Source organism: Urocitellus parryii, chromosome 5, assembly GCF_045843805.1.
Source record: "Urocitellus parryii isolate mUroPar1 chromosome 5, mUroPar1.hap1, whole genome shotgun sequence".
NCBI lineage: Eukaryota > Metazoa > Chordata > Mammalia > Rodentia > Sciuridae > Urocitellus > Urocitellus parryii.
The window spans coordinates 111118690-111143532 of NC_135535.1; the positions used below are offsets into that span (position 1 = coordinate 111118690).

Consider the following 24843-nt stretch of genomic DNA (forward strand, 5'->3'; position numbering starts at 1 on the left):
TCCTCCCATCTCAGCCTCCCAAGTAACTAGGACCATAGGGACATGCCACCATGCCTGATAAGACATCTACATTTTAAAAGCACATGCTTGGGCTGGGGATGTGGCTCAAGCGGTAGCGCGCTCACTTGGCATGCGTGCGGCCTGGGGTTCCATCCTCAGCACCACATACAAACAAAGATGTTGTGTCCGCCGAAAACTAAAAAATAAATATTAAAAATTCTCTCTCTCTCTTAAAAAAAAAGCAGATGCTTCTCTCTCTCTCTCTCTCTCTCTCTCTCACACACACACACACACACACACACACACACACATGTACACCCACATGCACATGAATACCCTATGGAGGGTCAGGACCAGGGAGGCCCTAGGAAGCGGCCTGCTATTCTGTAGCCGGCCTCTCTGACTCCACACTGTCCCAGCCAGAGTTCTTTTGGAGATCTTGGAAGAAAAGCTGCTGCTGGAGGCTCCTCAGGTCCTGCAGAAGCTCAGGAGACAGCTGCTCAGCTGACTTCCCTAGGTCCTGTTCTTCCTCCTCCTCCTCCATTTCCCCAAGCCCATCAGGGGGCTGTGGGGAGCTCCTGGAGATGTAGCCCTGGTCCGACTGCACGGACTGCCGCTGCTCCTCCTCACAGGGTATGGAGGGGTCCTTGAGGACAAGGGCAGGGTCTTCCCATGCACCCTGGGCCTGGCTCTTCAGACTCTGCTGCAGAAGTGAGAGCATCAAGCCCCCCAGCTGCTCCCTCACGCCATCGGGGAGGTGGCCAGGTGACGCCACTGGAGTGCTGCAGAGAGGCGAGTCCTCAGGGTCCCCGGGGAGGAAGAGGAGGCTCTTTCTCTGGAGGCCACGATCCTCCAGCAGGGGGCAGGCCTCGCCCTCCTCCACCCAGGTCAGCCGGCTGGCCACGCTGCTGTCAGAAAGAGGAACCAGCTCCACGGCACAAGCAGCAGGGACCTGCTCTCTGGGGAGCACCACAGTTTGGATGGCCTCCCCCTGGGGCTGCAATTGGGGTGCCACCCTGGACATCCCCCTTCCTTCCTCACCCACACATAAATCTACCCTCAGGCAGCCCTTGGAGGCAGGTTCCCGCACCAGGGGCTTCTGCCTGACCATCCCGCTCCCCGGCGGCTGCAGTGGCTCCTCAAACACTTCTTCGTCCAGGGACGGGAGGTTCTGGTCATCCGCGGAGCAAAGGTTCTCACGTTCAAACCAGTCAGGGCACTGGGTCTGCCACTCCCGGAACTTCTCCACGGCCTCCTTGAGCTGCCGGCCACTGGGGCTCTGCAGGTAGTTGTCCCCTGTGAGCTCCTGGAGGCGGTGCATCCGGCCAGGTTCAAACATCTCCAGGTCCTGGATCCGGAAGTAGACCTCCTCTAGCTTGTCCATAAGGGGGTACCTGGAGGTGATGTGGAAGAGGTCAGGGACGTCGCTCTCACTGCTGATGCCAGTGAAGTAGCAGATGATGTAGGTGCCAAAGCAGGCTGGCTTCTTGAAGTCTGGCAGGATCATGTTCATGGCTGCTGTGAAAAGGTCCCCAGTGGGCGGGGTGGTGGGTTCATCCTCCCTCAGCCTCCTGAGTAGCTGGGATTATCAGCATGCATCACCATGGCAGGCAGGATGATGACTGGGAGTTGTTTACCACTTCCTGCTTCTGGTTGCCCACCAAGGTCCTGACCCCTACTTCTGAGATGACCTGTTTTTCCAGGAGGTTGAGGGACATTTCAGCACCACAGGGGCTGATCAGAAACAGAGAACTTTGTTAATTTGTTTTCTCAGCTTTTTTTTATTGGTTCTTTTCAGTTATACATGACAGTAGACTCCATTTTGATAAAATTATATAAGCATGGAATATCTTATTCTAATTAGGACCTCATTCTTGTGGATGGGCATAATGGTGGGATTCCTTAGATATTTTCATATGTATATATAGGAAAATTATGTTAGATACATTCTGTTTTTCCTATTCCTATCCCCACTCCTTTTCCTTCATTTCCCCTTTGTCTAATCTACTGAACTTCTCATCTTCCCCCACCCCTTTATTGTGGTTTAGCTTCCACATATTAGTGAAAACATTTGACCTGTGGTTTTTAGGAATTGGCTTATTTCACTTAGCATGATAGTCTCCAGATCCATCTGTTAACTGGCAAATGTCATAATGCCATTCTTTATGGCTGAGTAATATTTCATTTGTGTATATAGGCCAAAATGTCTTTATCCATTCTTCTGTTGAAGTGCACCTAGGTTGGTTCTATAGCTTAGCTATTGTGAATTGTGCTGCTATAAATATTGAAATGGCTACAACACTGTAGTGTGCTTATTTTAAATCCATTGAAATATATACCGAGGATTGGGATAGCTGGGTTATACGGTGGTTCCATTTCTAGTTTTTGAGGAATCTCTATACCACTTTCCAGGGTGATTGTACTAATTTGCAGTCCCATCAACAATGTATGAGTGTATCCTTTTTCTTCCACATCCTTGTCAACATTTATTGTTGCTTGTATTCTTGATAATGGCCATTCTGACTGGAGTGGGATGAAATCACTTCCATTTTAATTTGCATTTCTCTAATTTCTAGAGATGTTGAACACTTTTTAATATATTTGTTGATCATTCATATTTCACAGGTCATTGTGAAGTGTCTGTTTAGTTCCTTTGTCCATTTCTTGATGGCATTTTTTTGTTTTTTGGTGTTACATTTCTTGATTTTTTTTTTTTTTTGCATATCCTGGAAAATAATGCCCTGAGGTGCAGGTGGCATTTAGATATAAATTTAGAGGTAAACCAATTTAGAGGTAAACCAATGTACCATTTAGAGGTAAACCAATCTGGATCTTGGCTTATTTTTCATCCAAGGTCAGGGACATTGATCCTAAAAGCTAGGAGGTCCTGAAGTAATACATACCAAGCTCTGGAAGAAAATGGATGTGAACCAAAAATAGTATGTCCAGCAAAATTAAGCTGAATATTTGAAGTGGTGGGCCAGGTGGTGAGTTGGGTGAGCCAGGAGGGTCCAGTGGGCTAGGGGAGCTAGTAGAGACGGTGACCTCTAGGACCACGGTCACGGAGCGTGGATGGTGGGCTCCTCGGATGCGCCAGACTTTCCCGGGGATGAGGGGTTGGGAGGGTCAGTTCATCAGCAGGGACATCTAGGGAAGACAAGAGAAGCAAGGCCACTTGCTTGATCCCCACACCCAGACTCCAGGTGGAGCCCCTGCTGGCCAGTCTGTGAGGGACCTGGACCCAGTGCCGAGCTTGACTCCCTAGCCTAATAAATGCCACCATTTCTTAGGCCGTTGAGGATAAGCCATTGGGGATAAGCCAAATGTTGCTTGTTTGGGATGCCTGAAAAAAATCAGCTTGGTGTCTCTCTCTCACCATCCTATCTGCCTTTAAGTTGATCCTTTAAACATTTTAATTGGAAAAAGGGGCACAAAGACTTGGCTATGGAATAGAGGTGTCTGCTCAAGGAAGGACCTTTTTTTTTCACATAATGCAATAGATTCAACATCCTTTCCTTGTCTGATTGAAAACATGGTATACCAGAACTTTCTTTTTGGGTGGCCCGAAAAGCCCTCTATGTGGAGTGGTGGAAGGTAGGTCCAAAATGTGGGTCTCTTGAAGGGACTCAGGAACCACGGCATACATCTGATGTAACCATGCATCTATCAGAGTTTGTTTGTTTGTTTGTTTGTTTTTCCTAGCCTTGCATAGCTAGGAAAGCACTCTACCATTGAGCTACACTTCTGTTCCCAAGCTAGAAATTTAGACTTTAATTTTAATCCTCACTCTTGGGGATTCATATCAGAACTACCAGAAGACACTCTGATAACTACTGAGGATTTTCCTGGGATAGATGGCAATTCAGGAAAGTCACAAATGCCATAGCAGCTGGTGGTATAGTTCAGACACTTGAAGTATGTGTCTCCTCTTTGAATTAAAATCAAACCAAGGGGCTGGGGTGTAGCTCAGTGGTAGGGAGCTTGCCTCACAAGTGTGAAACAACTTCCCAGATGACAGAAGAAACAGCCTAGAGTCACAGTGGGGCAGGGGAAAACTGAGTCTCCTAACCTATGCCACATGCTCTCCTTGACTAGCATTTGACCAGCAGAGGAGTGCAGAGGGAGAAGGAACTGCTATGTACTGATGCCCACCAGCAGGTACCTTTCTTGGTATCTCATTTAATCCCAACAGAGCCCTGAGAGAGGCATTACTATATCATTCTATAGAAAAGAAAATGGAACCAAAAATTTGTTAAGTAACTTGCCTATAACTGCAAAGCTGGTGAGTACAGCAGGGTTTGCAGCTGTGGGTTCAGGGTCCAGAGACTGAGACATGCTGCCATGCTGTGTTATTCTCCCTGACCATGTACACACAAGTCTGAGGGCCACAGGATGGGGTCGTTCTGCTGTTCCATCTGCCTGGTGGATCAATCCTGATGCAGGGGAATTTTCTCTAGTTTCTTCAAACCCATTGATTTTTCAATAATACTATTTTTAATAATGATATAACTGGCTAATAGCTCTTAAGTAAATATCATGTGCCAGGTTCTGAGCTAAGAATTTGTGTGCGTTATTCCACTTAATCCTTTTAGTAGCCTGACGATGTGGGTATCATTATCATTGTCATTTTACAAAAGAGGAACCTGAGGCACAGAGAGTCAAGTGATCTTCCCAGAGAGTGGTGAAGCTGGTCTTTGCGTCCAGGTTCAGCCAGACACCTCATTCTAGGTTCCTGACCACGGTAGTTTAAGAGAGGCAACTATAGTCACTGAGATTGAGATCACAGAGCTGGATTGCAGGGCACCCTGTGAGCACAGACTTACAGAGAAGGTCTAGGGGTAAGGCTGATGCCGGAAGGAGAAGGAAGGACACAGGGAGAAGTTAGCATCAAAGGGGAAGCCCCCACCAGCCCCAGAGCCTCTGGCACTTACCATGTTGCCTCCAAGTTGTGCATTTGGTCTTCAGGAAGACGGAGCCCACCAGCATGATGAAGCCCACCAGGAAGATGAAGCCAAGCACCCACAGGGGTATATACTCTGTGGTGAGCAGAACAGCATGAGTGACAGCAAGGGTCCCAGCGCCATTCCCCAGTCCCTGGCTCTGTCCTCTCTGGCCTGCACCAGGACACACTGAGTCTCAGGGTCAGCCTTGTCTGCCTGGCTGGGTACAAGGCTCAGTCAGGAATCCCTCTGACCCCTGGGGAATGTGGGAAGGGGTCTGAGCTTACCTGCAATTGTGACTGCAATTAGAACAAAAGAAAAAAGAGAAAAGAGTGTTCTTAATTATTAGCAGTGATTACAAAATCACTGATGTCCACGGAGGGCCTAACCCTAACCCTATGTCCAATACTTTGGATATGGGTCAAAAGTAATGCAGCCACCTACACGAAGCACCCTCAGTTGTTGGTCTAAGAAGAGGGGCCTCACCTCCCTCCTGGGAGGCCGGGTCTCTTCCAGCCTGTGCCATGTCTGCTGTTGGCATGTGGCGATGGCCTTGTGGGAGTTGGGGACCCATGACTTCTGAAGGAGAAGTAGGCAACTGGCTCAGGTAGGAAGCTGGGGCTCTCCACCACCTTAGCATGTGATCTGGAACAAGCTATTTAACATCTCTGCCTCAGTTTCCTCATCTGAGCCTGGGGTGGGGAGTCTCAACTTCACCACACTGTGACTAGCAGTTTGTAAGAAGTAAAGCACTTCCATGTTACTGGTGCCTAACTGTAACTGTGTGCTAGTAACAACCCCATCTTCAGTCCAGGAAGCTAAGGGCAAGGAAGCCACAAACTCTGCCCAAGGCCACACGGCTTATGAAGGGCTGTGGGGAGTGCAGCTCAGGAGAGTGTCCTCAAATTAAGTCACCCTCCCCACCTCTCCGCCACACCTAGGACCAGGTCAGGACTCAGCTCCAGGGCATGACCTTCACCCAACCTCACCCCAGACAGACACAACCCAGGGCAGAGGTGTCCCTCCTACCTGAAGGCTCTGGAAGGTCTGGGCAGGGAATGGTCACGGTGTGTCTAAGGCAGTCATTAAGGCAGCTGTTGAAGAAGGGCTGGACCTGGGAGAGAAGAGGAAGAACTGTAAGAGGGCCTCTGAGAGGTGGCAACATACACCCATCCCCACGCTTTCTCAACAGCAGGGGCCATTTGCAAGTAATGGACCCTGGGTGGCCAGGCCAGATCTCCACGTGGCTGTTGAGCTGGGCGTGTTGGCGCTTGTGTGTAGCCCCAGCTACTCAGGAGTCTGAGGCAGGAGGATCATCTGAGCCCAGGACTTTGAGTCTAGCCTACGCAACGTTAAAACACCCCATCAAGAAGCCCAAGGATCTTTCCAGGGGCTGCTGAACCAGATCTCCTATCTGTGCAATGGGTCAAAGGTCCCCTGCCCAGGTGGGGTTGGAAGAACAGGGCAGCTGAAAGGCAGGCTGGTGACAGAGCGGTGCTGGGGCCCGATACAGCACAGGCCCACAGCTGCCCTTGCTTACCTCGCCCCCTGGCAGGAAGGCCCACCTGTGCACACTCTCCCACACCTGTGTGCATCACGCCACCCACCTGTACTCGGTGTCGACAGCACCAGTTAGAGCTGTGCAGCGGGAGAGTGAGGTTGGCTCGCTGGTGGAATTCCTCTTGTTTGGGCTGCAGAGAGGAGGACAAAAAAGGCCAGTTGGATAAGAACTTGCTGCATCACACCCCCAAGAAGCTTGGGGACATCACCCTCATGGACCAAGTGCACTTCTCAGAAAGGCCAGAGGGGGAAACGCTTTTCAGATTTCTGTTCCAGAAAAATCGACCATTCTGCAGGGCGAGTGGTTTGCTGTCAACTGATAAAGACAGTAGTGACTGGTATTTCCCCCCTGCGTGGCTGCTGGGGACTCTAGGACAGATCTGTGTTCACACCCAGCAGGGAGACAGACCACACAGCACATCTTTTTTGCACTAACCTGGCTTCATCTTACTTCTTGTCTGTAGGACCCCTTTGTCTTAATCCCCACATTTCTTCTTCTTTTTTAATCTTCAATCCTTTTTGGAGTCAGGCTCAGTGGCTCATACCCAGCCACTGAGGTAGTCCCAGCAACACAGGAAGCAGGAGGACTTCAAGTTCAGGGCCAACCTCAACAACTTAGCAAGGACCTAAGCAACTTAGCAAGACCCTGTCTCAAAATTAAAAAGGGCTGGGGATGTGGCTCAGTGGTGAAATGCCTCTGGGTTTAATCCCCAGTGTGTGTGTACACACATATAAATCCTTTTTGGAATCAAGTAGAATAAAAACAGCAAAATAGAGAATAAGAGGAGAATGGGGGGAGGAAGAACAAAAAGGACAGCGGGTGGTGGGCAGGGCAGAATTGACTCTATTTCATCAGCCAAAAGATGGAAAGAAAGACCAACTCTACAGCTTGCTGGGCGCCCAGGCCACTCCTGACTCGGCAGTGTTGGGCTCTGGAGCTATGTCAGAGGGGTGACCATTACCACAGGTATCCGCTGTATGTGCTCGAAGCAGCTGTGGTCCTCCATGTGTGGAAAACTGCTGAGCAGGATCTGGTAATGGGAGGATTCGTTCCACAGCGTGAAGCTCACCCGCAGCTGGTGGGCCTCCAGGGTTTCCACGGTGATGTTGGGGTCCCACAGGCTGCCTGTCAGGGGCACAGATGTGTGCTGGGAGTGAGAAGGGGTGTGCACGCCCACGTGTGTGCACGTGCATGTGTCCGCGTTGGGTACAGTTCTCCCAGGCCAGCCAGTTACCTGAGCTCACACATGGCGTGGCTATCTTCATCCTGGAGTCCTCACAATCTGCCGACCCAGAAAGAGAAACAATTAAGCCTCTGCCTTAGGAAGTCTGCTCTTCCAGACTCTGGGCAACAGCAGCCACAATCATGTTCCTTGGGAAGACTGTTCAAAGACGGTCCCTTTATAGCAAGCTCCAGGACCGGACTGCTGCCACTGGCCAAAGGTCGGCAGTGACCTGTCCATCTCAGCCCTTCTCTCTCAGAGAATCTTCCTGATTCTAGTATATGCCTCCTGAGCTCACTCTGGGTAGCCACAGTCTTGCTCCTTCCAGTTCCTTCTCTCCCCACCCGGAGCTTCCTGGCCCACAGATGCCTCTGCCTTTTTACAGACTGAGAAGTACTTTGGTCCCCACAGAAGATTCTCAAGCTTTTGTGGACATCGTCATCACTAGTTCCTCACCCAGCAGATCTGTGTTGGTGCTGAGAATCTGCATTTCTAACAAGTTCCCAGATGATCTGTTGATGCTGCTGGTCCATAGATCACACTGAGGACCACTGTTGTGTCTACCTACAACTAAAAAATAAATGTTTTTTTACATTTATTTTTTAGTTGTAGGTAGACACAATACCTTTGTTTTATTTTTATGTGGTGCTGAACCCAGTGCCTCATGCATGCTAGGCGAGTGCTCTACCTCTGAGCCACAACCCCAGTCCCCAAGAGTGATATTCTTGGTCCCTTATTATGGTTTAGATATGAGGTGTCCCCTAAAAGTCATGTGTGAGACAATGCAAGAAGATTTAGAGGTAAACTGTTGGGCTATGAAAGCCTTAACCCAATCAGTGAATCAATCCCCTCCTCCCCATAAGGATTAACGGGATGGGAACCAAAATCAGGGTGTGGCTAGAGGAGTGGGGCACTGGGGGTATACCTTTGTGGTTTATATTTTGTCATGAGGAGACCTCTCTCTGCTTCCTGGGTACCATGTGTCTAGCTACTTTCCTTTGTCGTACTCTTTGCCATGATGTCCTGCCTTACCTTGGGCCATGAGGAATGCAGTCATCCATCTATGGATGGAATCTCTTAAACTGTGAGCCCCCAAATAAACTTTTCCTCCTCTACATTGTTTTTGTCAGGTCTTTTAGTCAGAGTGGCAAAAAAGCTGACTAAAGCATCCGTATTCTCCAATCTCCTTGATTATCATCTTTTACTTTGGTTTAAAAAGACACGTGGCAAGTTTGAACTACCTTAGAGGGACAGGATGAGTCAGTCTACTTTAGGAACAGGAGAGGGGGTGGGGAGATTTACTCATTCAACAAAGACCTATTGAGACTTGTGCTGTCCTGGGCATTGGGCACTAGACACACCATAGTGAGTAAAACAAAGTCCTGCCCTCTGGAGATGACACTGCTGTAGAAGTGCCCACTAAAAGCAAACCTAGAAAATGTAATAACACGTCAGAGAACAATGAATCTTATTGATTCATTGGTGTGTGTGTGTATATGTGTGTGTGTGTGTGTGTGTATAAGAAGAAGGTCATCACCATCCTTAAGCATTTCCTGGGCTTGGGGTGGAGTGCTGTGGGCTGTGCTTGCCTAGCATGCAAGGCCCTGGCTGAGATCCTCAGCATCAAAAACCAGCAAGCAGGGGCTGGGGATGTGGCTGAAGCGGTAGCGCGCTCGCCTGGCATGCGTGCGGCCAGGTTCGATCCTCAGCACCACATACCAACAAAGATGTTGTGTCCCCCGAGAACTAAAAAATAAATATTAAAAATTCTCTCTCTCTCTCTCCTCTCTCACTCTCTCTTTAAAAAAAAAAAAAACCAGCAAGCATTTCCTAACCAGCTACATAAACAAGGAGATTTATGAGGTTCTGGACAGTACAGAAGTGTGGAAGACTCAGACCTTGTCCCCAGTGGGCTGAGGTTCTAGATGTACCTGGCTTTGAACAAGAAATGTAGGAAATGGCTGAGATTCAGGGGAGGACAGAGGTATAGAAGGTGACATAGATAGAAGGTGTCCAGGATGCTTTAGAAGATAGACTTGGCAGGATCCCAGGCAGGATGGGTTAGTGAGGGGAGAGAAGAAAGTGGGATAATGGAGATGGGTGTGGGACAGACAGGGTGTGTGGGGGGGCGGGAATGAAGAATGTGACTGGAACTAGGCTGAGAGCAGGAGCTACCGATCTTCCCAGTGTGTCTTATCTTCCTGACATTTTCTAGGCCCGAGCTAGTTCTCTGGATAGAGGGAAGGACTCTTATTCCCATCACACTCCTGGGATCCTGGGCCCATATCCAGTGTTGGCCAATTAAGAAGGAGCTGCCTTCAAGGGGTGGAGGCTGAGCCTCACACTGAGGAGCTCCCAGACCCGGGCGCCTATTCTTTCTGTGGGTACCACATGCTGGCAATAAGCCGTGGTTGAGTGCAGCAGGGAGGCTGCTGTCTGCCCCTGCTGCCAGCTTCTCATCCCAGAGTTGAATGATGGAGGAAATGGCTTAGGAGGAGGCTCTTACCTGGCACAAGGAGCTTCTTGGACAGGTGGTTTGGGTCCCCGTCAGGGATGGGCTTGGGCAGGTGGTGAACAGTCACCTCGTACTCCTGGCCGGGTTCTACCACAAAGTGGCTGAAGGCAAAACGCCACTGAAGAGAAGGGAGGAGGGGAGGTTGGGGGGGTCACACACACCTGTCGTCCATCTGGGCCCACAGGATCCCACCCCTACCTTCCCCCCAAACCAGTCAGAAGTAGGAATAAAACAACTACCACAGCAGAATCTGAAACTGGAGGCACAATATCTTCCTCTGTTTTTCTCTGGTCTTTCCTGCCTGTTTTAAAAAACCTTGGCTGGCCTCATCAGTAGAGAGCATTGTCAAATGCAGAGGAGGAGGGCAGAGGCTGGGGTGTGGCTTAGCAAGAGCTCAGAGCTCAGCAAGCACAAGGCTCTGGGTTCCACCCCTGGCACCCAAACAAAACAAAACAAAAGCCCCTGCAGAACATCTGCTGGACAGTGGGAGCAGTCCTCCCCTCCCATGAGCTCTCTGGAATTCCCGAACAGTGGGCGTAAGTGACCTGAGCTGGAGGGCTTGAGGCTATTGGACCTGGAACACAAGAGGCAGCTACATACTGTTCACTGACTCTTCCTCTTACAAGGCATAGTGGGGGGTCTCTGTGGAGAATGTTATGAAGCGCGTAAGAGCAGAGGGAGAGCTAGAGGTCCCTCTCACCCTGGGTCTGCAGTGAGATGTGTCTGTACTGAGCTACCTTCCAGATAGTACAGATATAGAATCCAACTCCTTTTTTTAAAAATTTTGAGAGGGACTGGGGATGTGGCTCAAGCGGTAGCGCACTTGCCTGGCATGCATGCGGCCCGGGTTCGATCCTCAGTACCACATACCAACAAAAGATGTTGTGTCTGCCGAGAACTAAAAAATAAATATTTAAAAAAAAATAAATAAATAAAAATTTTGAGAGATAGGGCCTTGCTGCATTGTCCAGGCTGCCCCCACACTCCCGGCCTAGGTGATGCTCCACCTCCGCCTCCAGAGTAGCAGGGACTACAGGAGTGTGTCACTGCAAGGGCTCCAACCCCATTCTAATGACCTGGTGGAGGGGGCTGGGGGGTCCTTTGCTTCTAAGTAGATCAAGGCACCAGGTCCTCGCCCTCCACATAGCAGCCAAGTTTGGGGTCCTCACTTAACATTGAGGGGGGCTCTGCCTTCGGTGCTTATGTCTTTGGCAGATCTAATTTGTTTTAAAGAAATCATCTGCAGATTTAAACCAGTGGTTTTTCAAACTAGCACCTATATCAGGTTATACAGAGGGTCCTTAAACACCAACTGCTGGGCCCCACCCTCAGAGATTTTTGTTCAGGAAGTCTGGGATGGGGCCAGAGAACACGCATTTCTAACAAGTTCCCAAGGGTTGCTGGTGGTCCAGGGAACAGCTTTGGGAGCCGCTGCTTTCTACTAACTACATAAGACCAACATTTTATCCTAGAGCTGTGAAAAGCAAAACCAGACCCAACTGTTAAGACTCACACCCACACCCCACCCATAGCAGGTCTTTGGCCTGGGGAGTTATTCCCTCTTGGAGGCAGGCCCTGGATCAATTCAAGTTATAGACCCAGGAGGTAGAGCTGTGGAAGTGGTCTTCCAATTCAATTTCCTTAAGAATGAATAGCAAAGGGCCTGGGGTAGTTCAGTGGCAGAGCATTTTGCAGGAGGCCTTGAGTTTAATTCCCAGCATATTGGGGTGAGGGATAGGGTGCAGAGGAGGAGAATGAATAGGTAGGTAAAATGTGAGGAAAAAGCAAGGGAGGGAATATTAGGCTGTGCCCCCCCACCCCCCAACCTATGGCTCACAGCAGACACTACGTTCTCTGGGAGCAGCCATCTTGAATTCCTTAGACCCTCCAGCACCTTCTTATTATTCTAAGTTAGGGTCCAATATGGGGACAAGTCACACTGGTGTCATCAGAAGAACACAATCCACTCAGGAGCTGTCTTCTTACCCGCTTGCGGTGATGGCTCAGTTGGGACAGAAACTCAAGCTCAACACACAGACGTTCATTGGTGTTCAGCTGCAGGACAGACAGCTCTACACCCTCAAGGAACAGGATGCTGGCTAGAGGTCAGAGGGAGGAGAGGAGACAAACAGATGCAGCTGCATAAACCACTGGGTGTGCCACTTCCCTATCTGCTAGGCTTGCTCACTCCTAAAGGAAAACCTGCCCATCTCGCCTAACCCCCCACTTCCTGTTCCTTGCAGCTCACTCTCTGCCTCAGCCTACCGCCTTTCAGACAGCTGCCACCCAGCTAGGTGAGGAAAAGTGGCACTTTACACCAGACCAGCAGCAGGGGCTGTGCAAACTTGCGTCTCACAGCAGCCATCCCTGCCATTCTTGCAGAGAAAGAGCAGAGCCTGTGGGCTGGGGACTCAGAGGGAACCAACCCCAGACCTGTTCACCAGGGCTGGCTCTATTTAGCCCCCAGTCTTCCCAAATCTGTAATCAGACTCTAACTCTGAACAGGTTTAGGGGATGTTTTAATAAGTGTTGGCTCCTAAGTTAAGGGAAAAAGTGCTGGCAAATGTGCTACTATTTTTCCAGTAAATATCTGGAATTTTTCATAAGATTAACAACTTGCCCAGGGTAATAAAAATTTTAGGTCTTCCATGAAGGATAGTGTGATGACAGGATTTTGCTGTGGGCTCGCCTCTGAAACACTGAAAAGGTATTGGCAGAACGATTGATGGATCCTTCCAGCACTGAACTGCAGCCTTCATGTCTGAGCATAGGACCAGAGCCTAATTCTGAGTCTGAATAGGAAGCGATGTCTAGCTGTGGATTCACTTGGAGGTGGTGGAACCCCAGGGCCTGGATGACATGCCCACTCACCATCTGTCTGCAGTGTCCATTCAATGTGCACCACAGGGACCAGGTCTCCGTGCTGGGTTCTGGCAAGGTGCAGCTGGATCTCAATGTGTTTTGGGGAGGAGGGAGTCAGGTTCCGAGGGTGGATCCAGCTGTCATCCAGGCAGGTACCTGGTAGCCAGGGAGAAGCAACAATCAGAGATGGCACCCTTCCTATCCCCAGGAGGCCCAGAGAGCTAGTTCCTGAAAGATTTGGGGCCTGTGACCTTCCAGCTTGTGACCCTCCTGGGGTCCTCAGCTCCACTGTCCGATTGCTCTTTTCTAAGGCTGGTCTGGGGTAACCACAAAGCTCTGTGTCTAAAGGGCAATTTAGGGAGATGAGTTTTGAATAGAAGCAGGGGTTGGAAATGGATCATCGGCAGTGGTAAGAGCTGATTTTTACATGTCGGGTCCCTAATCAGCACAGACACAAGAAGTATGTGCCTCACCCTTGAATGAAACCAAGCCAAGCAGCTGGGGATGTGGCTCAGTGGTAGAGGGCTTGTCCAGCTTATGTGAGGCCCTGGGTTCCATGCCCAGCACCAAAAAACAAAACAACCAACACCACAGATGTCTCACTTTACAGTAAGAGCCGTGGCAGATCAAATTGTCTTAAAGGTACACTAGGGCAGCACATGAGAGAATACTTTCAAAATCTAAATGACACTGCCCGACTTCTGCATGTAAATGTTCTCCATCCGAAGCACAGGTGCCTACACCTGGGACACGTTTGGGATTACTACAGCCTGAACTTGTAGAGGGGCTGCAGATATGCTATCAGAAATCAGCACAAGCCAATCACAGTATTAACAAAGCAACAAGAAGAATAAAAAAAAAGAGGACTTACTGTTCTTGACTCTGCAGTCTAGCTCCTGTGGAAAGAAAGAAGGTAGTAATTATAGCTGAGAAAGAACTTAACCCATGCACTGCTGGACTCCAGACACCTTCCCAAGCTCATTTGTGGGGATAAAACTTACACAGCTCTCCCTTTCCACATTTGGGGATCTCTCTGGGAGGTCTTTTCCCACCCTTCTTTCATCCTGACCAACCAAGGGGAAGGGGCATGATAGATGGCAAAATGGAAGTGGAGATTTTATAAGTAACTGTTAGAAGCTGGGAACTTTACAATTTTAAAAGACACTGAGAGGGGCTGGGGTTGTGGTTCAGTGGTAGAGCGCTCGCCTACCATGCACAAGGCATCAGTTCGATCCTCAGCACCACACAAATGTAAAATAAAGATATTGTATCCACCTAAAGCTTAAGAGTAAATATTAAAAAAAAAAAGACACTGAGAGGTTTGTCTTGGGGCACCCTAGTGAAAAGGTCCCCAGATCTCTTGAGGCTTCCAACCTTTGGTCTGGATAACCAAAGGTTAAGAGGTGGGAGGGATGAGAGCCAAATCATGAGTCCTGAAGCAGATCAGTTATGGGAAATCCACCCAAGTCCCTATACACTTTCTAGAAATGTTGGGGGTTTGGGATCCAACTTAGGGCCTGAAGGAGAGCTCAGTGAATAAAACCATTCTTCTGAGGGGTGACTTCTACGTGTTCAGTTTTAGCTGTGCAGAAGGGAAGACCCTGGAACCCAGGCTCAGGTACTTTGAGTTCTCCTAGCTGCTCACATGGACCAAACTCATGCTGTGCTGAAGCAGATCAAAAGCACACATTTAAAACCAACAGAGTAGTTTGGTATGTGGGCAAGATTTGCTATAATGGATCAAACTTTGTACTCCTAGAATAAATCATACCAGATTAGGGTGTATTATTCTTTATTATTCTTTGTTACTTGGGTTGTCACCTGCTTCTCTTAAGAAGGAGCAGAGAGCAGGGCTGAGGACTGGGAGGGAGCAGATGAGCCCCGGGGGCTCATACATGAAGTGGACAAGGGATCAGTCTGGACACATTCCCGACTGACTCTGTTGTGCTCTTCTTTAGGACACCAGTGCACATGCTCTTGGGGTCTAGACCCTGCACTCTGTGCAGCTTCTAGTATCAATTCCCAGCTGCTGGTCCTGGGCTTGCATCACAGCCTTTGAGGTGCTGCTCAAATTCAGCAGAGGCCAGCGTGCTGCCTCTGCTCTCCCTCTGACAAATGCCTGCTTCTTCCTGAATGGTAAGATTAACTCCCAGGACCCTGTCCTTTGTCCTCCCACTTGAAACTCCTAGGATGGAGGCTTGGAGGATAAGAAACTGGTTCATTCATCTTCATATGGGGAGCTCCTCTAGAAAAGGCAGATGGATACTCCATTTGGAATTAATTCCATTTTATCCACTGGCAGCTTCTTAAAAACCATGGCCAAATGATGCCCATGATGACCAAGAGGAAGTGGGAAGGTCTGAAAACAGCTGACTGACAATGGTGCTGGTGGGTGTCCTCCTCTAGTCCTGAGAATGATGAAAATAGCTTGGTATGTCACCATACTGAGCTACTGTTTGGTCTTGCTTTTCGATAGTTATTGCTATGTATAAGTATTTCCCTTCTATTTTTAAATTTTGTTTATTTATTTTTATGTGATGCTGAGGATCGAACCCAAGGCCTCATATGTGCTAGATGAGCACTCTACCACTGAGCCACAATCTCAGCCCCAGTATTTCCCTTCTATTACTATTACGCCTGTAGCTTTTCTTAAGAGCATCCCTGAATCTTTTCCCTGCTTTGGTGTGGGGATTGAACCCAGGGCCTTGTGCATGCGAGGCAAGCATGCTACCAACTGAGCTTCATCCTCAGCTAGCATCCCAGAAGCTTACCAAATACTCTCTAGCATTTATGAACATAGCTTCATACAGTTTCTCCTTCAAATTACTGATATAATGGATTATACTGATGATTTGCTATGATGGATCAAGCTTTGTACTCCTAGCATAAATTATACCAGATTATGGTATATTATTCTTTGTTATTCTGCTATATTAAATTTGCTAATACATTATTTAGAATTTCCTCTAACTATATTCATAAGTGAAACTGGCCCATAGCTTTCTTCTTCTGTATAAGATTTTATCAAGTTTGAGAATTAAGTTTACACTAGTTTTTTAAAAAAGGGTGACTTTTCCTTTTTTTTTCCTGTGGTACAGAATGTTCATTAATGAAGAATGGCTGAATAAAGGAAGATCTAGTTTAAATCTAAATATCCATTGAAATGGAACTGTTTGAATAGATCTATCTCCTAGGGAATATTGTGCAAATATTAAGGAGAATTAGTTAAACAGATATCTATAACCGAGAGAGATAGCTGTGTTGTTGAGTGAGGAAAATATGTCGCAAAGAACTTTTTGTACTTTAATCCCATTTTCTATAGAAATAAATGATGAAAAAGCCTCCTAATATATTTACATATGGTTGAGCATGATTATATGAACATAGAAAAACATGGAAAAATCGATATCAGCTGTTAACACACTGGTTATTGAGGGTAAAAGGGATAAAGAGAAAGAGAAGAAATTTGAGGTGGAAAAGATTTAATCAAAACAGAAAAACTTGCATATAGGCAAAATGCAGCTACAAAATTCCTTTAAAGGTCACAGTGCATGAACTATGTACATATTCTAACTTCTTCTCAAACCATATGAAAATTATAATGGGATTTTTTTTTTTTTTGGTAGTACTGGGATTTGAATCCAGGAGCTTTCTTCTACCACTGAGCTAATATCCTCCTTAAAATATTCTCAGGGAGACAGTCAAGGAGTATCCAATAATTGAGATGGGTTTCCTATATAAAAATAGATCAAAACAAAATTTTAAATAATGCTCCTGGAGGAAATAAGACAATGCTTCAAACAGAATAAAATTAAAACAAATAAAACCATTATAGCTCCAAAGAGAGAAGAGGCGACATTTCATTCATAAGACAAGGACAGGATATTGTGAGAAAGTAAGCAGAGACTAAAAACGAACTTCAACAATAAAAACCAGGGCTGGGATTGTGGCTCAGTGGTTGAGTGCTTGCCTAGCATGTGTGAGGCACTGGGTTTGATTCTCAGCACCCCAAATGAAAACAAATAAATGAAGTAAAAGTCCATCAACAACTAAAAAATAGAAAGAATAAAGACCAAAGGGTTGGGCTGTAAAAATCAAGGAAATTTCTCTGAAACAAGAACAAATACAAACAAAACTAGAAGAAACACGAACATTAGAGAATTAACTCAGGGAACATAAGATACAATTAGCTGGATTATGAAAAAGTGAATGAATAAAAGTGTATGTGTGGGGGGGCTGGGGTTGTGGCTCAGTGGTAGGGTGCTTGCCTAATATGTGTGAGGCACTATGTTCGATTCTCAGCACTGCATATAAATACATTAATCAAATAAAGGTCTGTCAACAACTAAAAAATAAATAAATGGGAAGAAATCATTAAGAAAAAAGAAAGAAGACGACATTCTAGAGCTGAAGAACTCATGTTGCCAAATTAAAAAGCTCCATTCAATGACCTATATAGCAAATGGAGAAAAAAGATACAGACTAAGGCCCAAATACCACAAAACACTATAATACCATAATAAAAAAGGAGTTTTAAAAGTTTCCAGAAAAAAAAAACAGGTGAAATATCTTAGAAAGAGCAGGAAACGCAATGGCATTGGCTTTGTTAGCATCTGTATTGTTTGCTTGAAGGCAATAAAGCTATGTCTTCAATATGCTGAAGGAAAATAATTCTTAACTTAGACTACTTATATCCAGCCAAACTATCAAAAAGAGGTGAGAGCAGAATAAAGATATTTTCAGGAAAGACTAAAAAAAATATATATATATATATACATACATATGTACATAGTTTATTATATATTTATATCTGTCCCTCATAAACTTAGGAAATTGCAGGAGCATATGCTCCAGGAGATGTGTGAATAATCCCAAGCAGGAAGACACAGGATTCAGGAGTTGGCAGATTTGACCATGATGGATGTCTGCTATCAGAGCTATGTTATAGGTTCACAGAGGAATCAGTTCAGGTCGGGGCTGGTGGACAGAGGGCTCTGAGAGAGTTCTCTGGGGGAAGGGAAAATGGAATTGATGGAATATTTGATGGTTGGAAGGAAAATACAATGAGAAAAATCTGATGGAAAAAACCAAGACTAGTTACATGGAAAATTATACAAGTGAAAAATTAAAGCAATGATCATCTCAGAGGAATAGGTGGAAATAAACTGTATCAAAAAAGAAATATAATCAAAAGGACACAAACCTGCTATGCAGAGAAGATTGCTTACTTGTTTAATAAACACCAATTTAACTAAACTGTGATATAATATAAAATGGCAAAGAGAAGTGGAGGGAAGAGGGTAATGTAATTTTCATCTACGAAAATAGATAATATCTATAATTGACAAATTAAGAATGAATAACATAGTACATTTAGGAATATGGAGACGAACGTTAGAAGAAATAAGTAAGGAATTTTAAGCAATTGCCCTTGGGGAGCTGGTTAGATGTGAGGCAGGGATTTGCAGTTTTTGATTTAAACATCTTAGTACCGTTTTTAAAAGAAGTTTATCTATGATGTTGCTTTAAACAGATAAAAAGGTTGAAAAATGAATCCAACATGGTGGCACATGACTGTAATCACAGGCACTGGGAAGGGTGAGCAGGAGGATCACAAGTTCAAGGTCAGCCTGGACAATTAGCAACACCTCATCTGAAATTAATTCATTAAAAGAAAAGTTGTTGGGGCTGGGGTTGTGGCTCAGCAGTAGAGCACTTGCCTAGCATATGTGCGAGGCCCTGGGTTCGATCTTCAGCATCACATAAAAAAATAAAAATAAACAGAATAAAGGTATTTTGTCCAACTACAACTAAAAATAAATTTTAAACAATGTTGTTAAAAAAGAAAAAAGATTGAAAAATGAGGTAAACAACTGGGCCCAGTAGTACACACCTGTGACTTGGGAGGATGAGACAGGATTGAAGTTAGAGGCCAGTGTGAGCAACTTAGTGAGACCCTGTCTCAAAATAAAACAAAAATAATAAGATAACAAAAAGGGTTGGGGATGCAGCTCAGTGGTAAAGTGCCCTGGTTTCAATCCCGGGGGGGGGGGGAGATAAAAACATTAATTTAGGGAAAGAAATAGTAAATATTTTCCCTTAGAATTTCAACACAGAATTTATATTAATATAACATTTTTAATAACATAAAATTAGTACTAAGGATTATTTTTGGATACTAAGATCTTGTTCTAACAAATTCCTTACCCTTAATTTTTCTTTTTGTATCAGAGCTTGAGCCTAGGGGCACTTAACCACTGAGCTATATCCCCAGCCCATTTTATTTTTTATTTTGAGACATGGCCTTGCTAAATTGCTGAGACTGGATTTGAACTTGAGATCCTCCTGCCTCAGCCTCCTGAGTTGTTGGGATTACAGGCATGTGCCACTGTGCCTGGCCAAATTTCTTTACTTCAAACTTATCTTGGGGTTAGGGTTATAGCTCAGTGGTAGAGCACTTGCCTAGTGTGCTCTATAGGCCCTGAGTTCAATCCATAGCATATTAAAAAAAAAAAAGGAAGAAGAAAAACGAGAAGACCTAGCCACAGTGGGAAGACTAAAAAGAAGAAATGAAAGATTGCACTAACTCTGGGCATTCAATGAACATTACTGGGTGCCTGATACAGAAAAGTGGGTTTTGAAATTGTACACAGGGTCCTGCTCAGCTCCACAAGCACTTGATGGTTGGCCTGGAAAAGAGTAACTGACCTCTCTAAAGCAGGTTAGCACTGCCAATCTCAAAGGTTGTCATGAGTACTGGAAGAAAGCATGTGTGCCAACACAGTTCCTGGTACCAAGCTCCAGGTGAACATTGGTGCAATGCCACAGTGTGCCCAGCCTGGTGCTTTCATCTGTGAGTGATGTGGCATGTGAAAGCTCTCCTATAACCTATGAGGCAAGGATCACTCTTTTTATGAGGACACTGGCTCCTAACACTGGGGTGACTGGCACCGGTGATAGGGGAAGCTTGATTGGATCCGGCCCAGGTCTTTTTACTCTAAGTTGCAGGCTACTGTTTGCTGGATGCTAACTGATGTCACTGTCTCCTGATGGGAGATTAGTCTGGCAAGAGCAGCAAGCAGCCAGGGTGAGAAGTCAGGCATGGTAATCAGGACTTGCTAATTGCTGGTTTTACCACATACAGTGTCCCCAGCCCTGCCTGCTCCAGTGTCTACACTATGTAAGCGTGTCCACAGAACACAACTTTTTACAGTCTGGAAGAGCAGTAGAACTGAAAGTGGCTTTTGGCAACCAGAGGATAAAAGGGTTAAACCAAACAGTCATTCTATCACCACAAGTGAAAACCACAAGTGTTCAGGATAAAAGACCTTGTTAACGAAATGTATATCCTGTCTATGAAACTGAGTTTAGGGCTGGGGATGTGGCTCAAGCGGTAGTGTGCTCGCCTGGCATGCGTGCGGCCTGGGTTCAATCCTCAGCACCACATACCAACAAAGATGTTGTGTCCGCCGAGAACTAAAAAATAAATATTAAAAAAATTCTCTCTCTCTCCCCTCTCTCTCTCTCTCTCTCTCTCTCTCTCTCTCTCTCTCTCTCCTCTCTCACTCTCTCTTTAAAAAAAAAAAAAAAAAGAAACTGAGTTTAACGTTCATACTGACCAACTCCAAGTTGTCACTGTCTTTGCTTATGGGCTTTCCTCAGTCTGACAGTCTTGGGAAACCTGCAAGAAAGCCCAGGCAGGGGGATGGCCAGCCAAAGAGAGAAATGCAATTACTTATGGTGTCTCTAGGACTGGTTTCTGTGGGGGAAATCAGTCATCAGGGTTTTGAGGTGCTAAATCCAGGCAGACAGAACCAGTGCTGGGGCTGGTCTCAGTTTATGGCTGCTTTTCAAGCAAAGCTAATAACTCCTTCCTTGGGTTCATTCTTTTGTTCTTTCACTCAACGCATATTTGTCAAGTCCCCACATCCTGTGCTTGCAGTTGAGCTAGGAGAAGAAAAGGCATGCAGAAGTCTCCTTCCCATTTTAGGATGGAGTCATCTAGGACAAAGTCCAACCGGGGTTTTGTTGGGCATTCATATTCTGGAAAATGATGTGGCTCACTTTGAGGTGGTCACCCACTCCTTACATTGTGGAAATGAGGGAACCCAGATCCAGCCTAAATTGCTCAAGGTTACAGAAACTATAAGTGATGTTGGGATGTAAATTCAGGTTTGTGGCTTTCTCTCCCATCACTATATCACGCTATATCTACTAAAACTTCAGGGGAGGGGCAGAAATTTTAAGGGTGTGTTTTTTTGTTTTTCCTTTTGTGTAGTAGTGGGAATGAAACCCAAGGCTTTAAGCACTCTACAGCCGAGTTACTCTCCCAGCCCTTTTTTAAAATTCTAAGACTTTTTCAGAACTTTGCCCAGGTTGGCCTCAACCCTCCTGCCTCTGCCTCTAGAGCAGCTGGATGTGTGCCACTGTGACCACCTGAGGCTTCTTCTAAAATGACTAGTCAGCAGACAGGGAAGCTGTCTAGGGAGATGAGTTGTCTGTGAGCCAGGAGCAGGTAGAGGGGAAGAGGAAGGAAGAAAATGGACAAATTTGGCCATGAGCATTTCTCTCCAGTCTTCTCTGGAATCAGGCAAGGCCTTGGGTTTGATCACTAATGCAAAACAAAACAACAACTAAAACCCTTTTAGTGCCAGGCAGGTGGGCATGTCTGTAATGCCCAGGGGCTTAGGAGGCTGAGGCAGGAGGATTGTGAGTTCAAAGCTAGTCTCAGCAATTTAGTGAGGCCCTAAGCAACTCAGTGAGAGCTTATCTTTAAAAAGGCTGGGGGGGGGGGCGCTAGGGTTGTGTCTCAGCAGTAGAGTGCTTGCTTTGCATGTGTGAGGCCCTGAGTTCAATCCTCAGCACCACATAAAATAAATAAATAAAAAAAACCTTTTAGCCCAGCCCATATCACATCCCTATCTCTGTTCGAACTTCCTTTCACACTTTCCTGCTCCACAGACCCTCCACTCCAGCCACACTCTTTACCTAAGGACCTTGGCTCTGGCCCTTTTATCACCTGGAATGCTCCAATCATCCTCTTAGAGGTTCCCACCAGCCCTCAGGGATGCCAAAATGTCTTTTCAAAAGGACTAGCCCTGGGGCTGGGGATGTGGCTCAAGCGGTAGCGTCGCCTGCCACGCGTGTGGCCCGGGTTCGATCCTCAGCACCACATACCAACAAAGATGTTGTGTCTGCCGCCGAGAACTAAAAAATAAATATTAAAAAAAAAAAAAAGGACTAGCCCATCTGGAAGTGATTTTTTTCCTTTCTCTGGTCTTTGGTATGCTTACAGTTGTGCAAAATGTGCTTGCTATAGGCTGCCTTCTAAGACAGTAACATTCCTCCTAGATGATTTTAAGCCCTGGACACAGGTGTGTTTCTTTCTATGGGAGTGGGTGCTGGGGATCGGACTCAGGGGCACTCCACCACTGAGCCACATCCCCAACCCTATTTTTGTATTTTATTTAGAACAGCATCTCTCTGAGTTGCTCAGTGCCTTGCCATTGCTGAGGCTGGCTTTAAACTCCTGCCTCAGCCTTCCACATGGCTAGGATTACAGGCGTGTGCCACTGCGTCAGGCCCAGGAGTGTTTCTTTACAGGTTCAGTTCCTAGCACAGTACTTTGTATTTGGCAGGTACCTGACAAATGGCCATCTACAAAGGAACACCAAATCCTCCATGTTGGGACACAATCTGCAGGAAGGACCCGATGAACTTTTGAGTCTACTGTTTTGGCCAACAGTAGAAATCAAAAGGACATTTCCCAACATTGGTTACATTTAAAACTTTTTTTTTTTCTGTAAAACAGGCATTCTCCACCCTCTTTTGGTAAATCTTCTACAATATTAAAGAGAAATATCCCTTTGTTTCACATCCTCTGACTCAGACACTGACTATTATTCCCTGGGGTGAATGGTGGTGCAGTAAAGGGCACGAGGGGGACGGTTGGGGGGGGGGGTCAGTAGCTGAGAAACCAGAACAGGGAGGAAAGAGCATGGAGGGGAAAAAGGAAGTGTATTTTGAGGAGGGGGGGGGGCATCTGTTTTGCTGTTTCCTTTTTTTCTTAAAGGTCAAAGTTGCATTGCAAGGCAACTACCTGATGGGTGGGTATGTCAATTCCTGCAGATGTGTGTGTGGGAATCCTTCTTGACAATCACATATCTGTCTATATCCCACAGTGTGCCCACCCTGTTCCCAGATCTGAGTGTTGGTGGCAGAGGTAGTAGTGGGAAGAACAGTGTCTTAAGAATCATCTGCATAGTGCGCCCCTGAGGTTCCAGTCACGTAGGAGGCTGAGGCAAGAGGATTGCTGGAGTCCAGGAGTTCAAAGCCAGCCTGGGCAACACAGCGAGGCCTCATCTCAAAAACAAAACAAAACAAACAAAAAACAAAAACAAAAACAAAAAAAAACCCCCCCCACACACACACAAAAAACTCAAGGCTCTGCTCCTCCGCAGATGGTCATGCCGCGTTTCTCTGCTGGTGCTCCTGTAGTCCTGTAAGCCATCCCTGCTCACCAGGGATGCTCTACTTGCCAAGTCCCCTAGAAGCGGAGTTGAGGTCAGTCCTTGTCCTCTACTCCCGGCTCCTAGGAGGCTTTAGTGCACCAGCTAAAGGGGAAGCTTTCAAGCGCCACCTCCAGCCCCCGGGGTCACGCTGTGCCACCGGTAGAGAAGGAGGATATGTGTAGAGCGCACCGCATAGAGTCCAGTCCATGCTCATGTTGGCCCCTGACAAGTCCCCTTTACCGCAGCCGGGTTCCAACCAGTCCTGCCAGCCTCCCGGACCCGGCCGCGCGCCTCGGTCTCCTTCCCCAAACTTTGGCCCGGGCGGAGTCTTCGCTGCTCCCTCCTCCAGCTCACGACGGCGGGTTGGATTGTGCAACACGCGCTGGGCAATCTTTTTCCATCCAACTCCCACTTCCCCCGCGTCTATACCGCAACTCCCACCACTCCGAGAGCACCGCGATCTTTTTGTCCACGCCCAGTATCCCAGTGAGACCCCCCAACGCAGATTTCATGTCTTCCTACCCCTGGCGGTAGTTTCGGGCCGCTAGCCCCTGCCTGCCCTCGCCCCCGCAGTATTCTCGCCGAGTCCGCGTCTCTAGCGCGCTTCGGGGTCTCACCTGTTGCGAACAGACCGGTGCCGGGTGGTCCAACAGCCGCAAGGAGGCGCGAACCGGGGCCAGAGCGCTCACACACAGGAGAAGCAGCCCCACGGGGAGTCCCAGAACCGCGGGCGGCCAGCGGGGCAGAGCCCCCATGGCCGAGTCACGGTGGCGAGGTCTCGAGGCCCAGGTCTGGGGGAGCACACGGAAACGCCCTGAATCTTTTAGTACTGTGAAGCAGAGTACGGGGTCCTTAGCCAGCTTCCGGCTTTCAACCCGCGCTGGGGAGGGGCGGGCCTCGCTGAAGGGGCGGGGCTTGGGCGGGGGCGGCCCCTCTTTTGGCCCAACTTTCCACAGGGTCCCAGTCGCTTGGCCTCCGAACTCTCCTGCTCCGCCTCCCCTCCGCCGCCTCATCTGCAGCCTCAATTCCGCAGGGCGAGCGGTCACTTGTTCTCCTGCCTTCATTCACTCCCAAACTCAGTCTCTGTCCTCATCATCAAGCCGTCAAATTAGATTTTAATCCTCCTCCTTGCTTTCTGCTCTCGCCCTTATCCACACTTCTTTCTCTACTTACTTAGTTCCTTGGCGTCCAGCCCCCAACTCCGGATTCAAGGAACTCGATTTTCTTTTCTT

General features: G+C 47.2%; 1 protein-coding gene across 1 annotated transcript; it reads right to left on the reverse strand.

Annotated features, from left to right (window-relative positions):
* Positions 1 to 275: 275 nt before the first annotated feature.
* On the reverse strand, positions 276 to 24430 carry LOC113195649 (interleukin-17 receptor A-like). Its single transcript, XM_077798834.1, is given in 14 exon segments — positions 276 to 1571; positions 1603 to 1769; positions 3040 to 3116; positions 4395 to 4453; positions 4907 to 5036; positions 5970 to 6054; positions 6548 to 6631; positions 7463 to 7626; positions 7736 to 7783; positions 10230 to 10356; positions 12225 to 12337; positions 13110 to 13256; positions 13972 to 13996; positions 24229 to 24430. Coding segments are annotated over 14 exon segments (2556 nt in total). The 5' UTR covers positions 24367 to 24430; the 3' UTR covers positions 276 to 379.
* Positions 24431 to 24843: the final 413 nt, after the last annotated feature.